The sequence below is a fragment of the Otolemur garnettii genome, unplaced genomic scaffold (genome assembly GCF_000181295.1).
Source record: "Otolemur garnettii isolate 467f Iridium unplaced genomic scaffold, OtoGar3 scaffold00031, whole genome shotgun sequence".
Classification (NCBI taxonomy): domain Eukaryota; kingdom Metazoa; phylum Chordata; class Mammalia; order Primates; family Galagidae; genus Otolemur; species Otolemur garnettii.
The window spans coordinates 7594856-7598284 of record NW_003852426.1 but is presented as its reverse complement, the minus strand read 5'-3'; the positions used below and the strand labels follow the sequence as shown (position 1 = coordinate 7598284).

The 3429-nt window shown below is 43.8% G+C and overlaps 2 protein-coding genes across 2 annotated transcripts in view; one reads left to right on the top strand and one right to left on the bottom strand.

Moving 5' to 3' along the window:
• The window catches only part of LOC105886911 (peptidyl-prolyl cis-trans isomerase A-like), a 1864-nt gene extending 949 nt beyond the window's left edge, over window positions 1–915 (bottom strand). Inside the window, exons 1-3 of the mRNA XM_012804641.1 lie at window positions 643–915; window positions 324–408; window positions 14–146 (exon numbers count right to left, since the gene is read on the bottom strand). Coding sequence (XP_012660095.1) covers window positions 14–146; window positions 324–408; window positions 643–906 — 482 coding nt within the window. The 5' untranslated portion in view covers window positions 907–915. The remainder of the gene's footprint in view (window positions 1–13; window positions 147–323; window positions 409–642) is intronic.
• Window positions 1–3429, top strand: part of PPIL1 (peptidylprolyl isomerase like 1) — a 28883-nt gene that overhangs the window by 7030 nt on the left and 18424 nt on the right. The window lies entirely within an intron of this gene.

The window sequence follows — 3429 nt, the reverse complement described above, 5'->3', positions numbered from 1 at the left end:
GAGCCACAGGCACTGCCCTATGGTGATCTTCTTGCTGGTCTTGCTGTTTTTGGACCCAAAGTGCTCCATGGCTTCTACAACATTCATGCCTTCTTTCACATCCAACCACTCAGTCTTGGTAGTGCAGATGAAAAACTGGAAACCAGGTGGCGCCTGTGGCTCAGTGGGTAGGGCGCCAGCCCCATATACCAAGGGTGGCAGGTTCAAATCCAGCCCCAGCCAGCTAAAACAGAAGTGGCAACTGCAATAAAAATAGGCCCTCTACCAAGGGCAACAAAATGAGACTGTCTCAAAAAACAGAAAAAAGAAAAACTGAAAACCATTTGTGTTGGGTCCAGCATTTGCCAGGGAGAAGATGCCAGGACGTGTATGCTTCAGGACAAAATCTTTTTTTTGTAGAGACAGAGTCTCACTTTATCCCTCTATAGAGTGCCTAGGCGTCACACAGCTCACAGCAACCTCAAACTCCTGGGTTTAGGTGATTCTCCTGCCTCAGCCTCCGGAGTAGCTAGGACTACAGGCACCCGCCACAATGCCCAGTTATTTTTTGTTGCAATTTAGCCAGGGCCGGGTTCGAACACACCACCCTTGGTATATGGGGCTGGCACCCTACCCACTGAACTATAGGCGCCACCCCAGGACAAAGTTTTCATCTTTAAATTTCTCCCCATAGATAGACTTGCCACCAGTGCCATTATGGTGTGTTAAGTCACCACCCTGGCACATAAACCGTGGAATATTTCTATGAAAGCGGGAACCCTTATAACCAAATCCTTTTTCTCCAGTGCTCAGAGCACAAAAGTTTTCTGCTGTCTTTGGAACCTTGTCTGTAAACAGCTCGAAGGAGATGCGGCCCAAGGGCTCGCCGTCAGTGGCAATATCGAAGAATACGCTGGGATTGGCCATGGCTGATACCAGAAGCGGCAGGATCTGCATAGCCTTTCTTTTTTTGTTTGTTTGTTTTTTGTTTTTGAGACAGAGACTCACTTTGTCACCCTCAGTAGAGTGCCGTGGTGTCATAGCTGACAGCAACCTCAAACTCCTGGGCTTGGGTGATTCTCTTGCCTCAGCCTCCTAAGTAGCTGTGACTACAGGCACCTGCCACAATGCCCAGCTGTTTCTTTAGAGATGAGGTCTCAGTGTGGCTTAGGCTGGTCTTGAGCCTGTGAGCTCAGGCAATCCACCCGTCTCAGCCACCCAAGTGCTAAGATTACAGGCATGAGCCACAGCGCCTGGCCTAATTTTTCTATATTTAGTAGAGACGGGGTCTTACTCTTCCTCAGGCTGGTCTAGAACTCCTGAGCTCAAGCTATCCTCCCATCTTGGCCTCCCAGAGTGCAAGGAGTATAAGCATGAGCCACTGTGCTTGGCTGTTTCCCAAAAATATATTCTTTTTGTTTTTTGAGACAGAGTCTCACTTTGTCACCCTGGGTAAGAGTGTCCTGTAGTTGTAGCTCACAGCAACCTCAAACTCTTGGGCTCAAGTGATTCTCTTGCCTCAGCCTCCCTAGTAGCTGATGGGACTATAGGTGCCCATCACAATGCCTGGCTATTTTTTAGGGACAGGGTCTTGCTCTTGCTTAGGCTGGCCTCAAACTTGTGAGCTCAAACAATCTACCCATCTAGGCTTCCCAGAGTGCTAGGTTTACAGGAATGAGCTACCACGCCCACCACCCCCCACCCCTACCAAATATTTTCAGTCAAGGTGGGTTGAATCTATGAATTCAAAGCTCACATATGCAGGAGGCTGATTATTCTTAAACATCTTCAAGTAGATATGTTAAATAAGTAGTTGTAGATGAATATGGAGTTCAAGGAAAGGTCTGGTATGGAGATATAATTTGAGAGTTATTGACATTCAGATGGGATTTACTAGTGAAACTGGTGGAGAATTATTCATTTCAAGGGCCCTTGCTTTTTCAGTCTGCTTTTTCTCTAATTCCTGCTCTTTTGCCTTTAAACGAGTGTTGTTCTCTCGGTGGTAGTCTTTTCTATGTCTTATTCTTTGTCATTCGCAATTGTCTTTTTACTTGTTCTTTATGACAAGAAGTTCTCAATTTATTTAATGTGTATGGGCATATTTCAAAATACTGAATACATAGGAAAGAAGAAAAAAGGGAAAAATCTTTTATAAGTATAGGTCCTAAAAATTTCTAACCATCATTAACTCTTCTACTATTGTTTCACTTCTCAGAAATACATGTTAACTTTTGGTGGCCATCACTAGAGACATCTTTTTTTGTTGTTTTATTAGACAAAATTTTGGTGGGGGCAAGTGTGGTGGCCTGTAATCTACCACTCAGGGAGGCTGAGGCAGAAAGATGCTTGAGACCAGGAGTTTGAAACCAATTTGAGCAAGACTCCATCTCTACAAAAAGTAGAAAAATTAACTGGGCATGCATGGCAGCATGTACCTGTAGTCTCAGCTACTTGGGAGACTGAGGCAGGGGAATTGCTTGAGCACAGGAGTTTGAGGTTGTAGTGCGCTATGATGACTCCAGTGCATTCTAGCCTGCGTGACCGAGAGTAGCTTGGGGCAATCTTCCCACCTGCATTGCCTCTCTTGAGCTACCACCCTTGGCCTGGATATCTTTCTTTTCCGACATCTGGTTAAAAGGACTGATGGATAGGTAACTGGATAACTCACTAATTGGAAATAATTTTAAAAGAATAGGATATATTATGCACATTATTGTCTTTAAAACAAAAGGCATTATATTTAATTTTGTATCTATTGAATAGAAAAAATGAATTCCTGCCGTGAAAGATAAAGTAATTAATACTTAAATTTCTACTATTCTTATCCCTTCTCTCCTATTCCCTTCCCTTAACTTTTTACTTTTTTTCTTTTTTGGCTCAAGAGTCAACTTGATTCTTGACCCTCACCTTTAATTATTATTATAGTTTTATTATTTCTGTTCTGCACCCATAATTCCTTCAGCTATAGTGAGGATTCTGTATTTCAGTGGATTTAGTGTTTACCACTCAGGTTTTATCTTTGCAAATGTTAAAGGGCATGATTTCCTGTCCAGTCATTTTTTCATTACAAAGGCTGGAGGGTGTTATATTTTTGAACATGTTTATGGTTGTGAATTTCTGCTTCTTGCCTTTGTACTTGAAAAAGAGATTGCACGTTAACATGTTTAGTCCTTCAATATGTGATGCCTTGGGCCACCTTGGGACTCTATTAGAGTCCCCACCAAGAAGAAGGCTCATTGGATGTGGCCCCTGGTACTTGGACCTCTCAGCCTCCTTAACTGTTAGAAATAAATATTTCTGGCTCAGCGCCTATGGCTCAAGTGGCTAAGGCACCAGCCACATACACCTAAGGTGGCAGGTTCAAATCCAGCCCAAGCCCGCCAAAACAACAATGACAGCTGCAACCAAAAAATAGCCGGGCGTTGTGGCGGGCGCCTGTGGTCCCAGCTA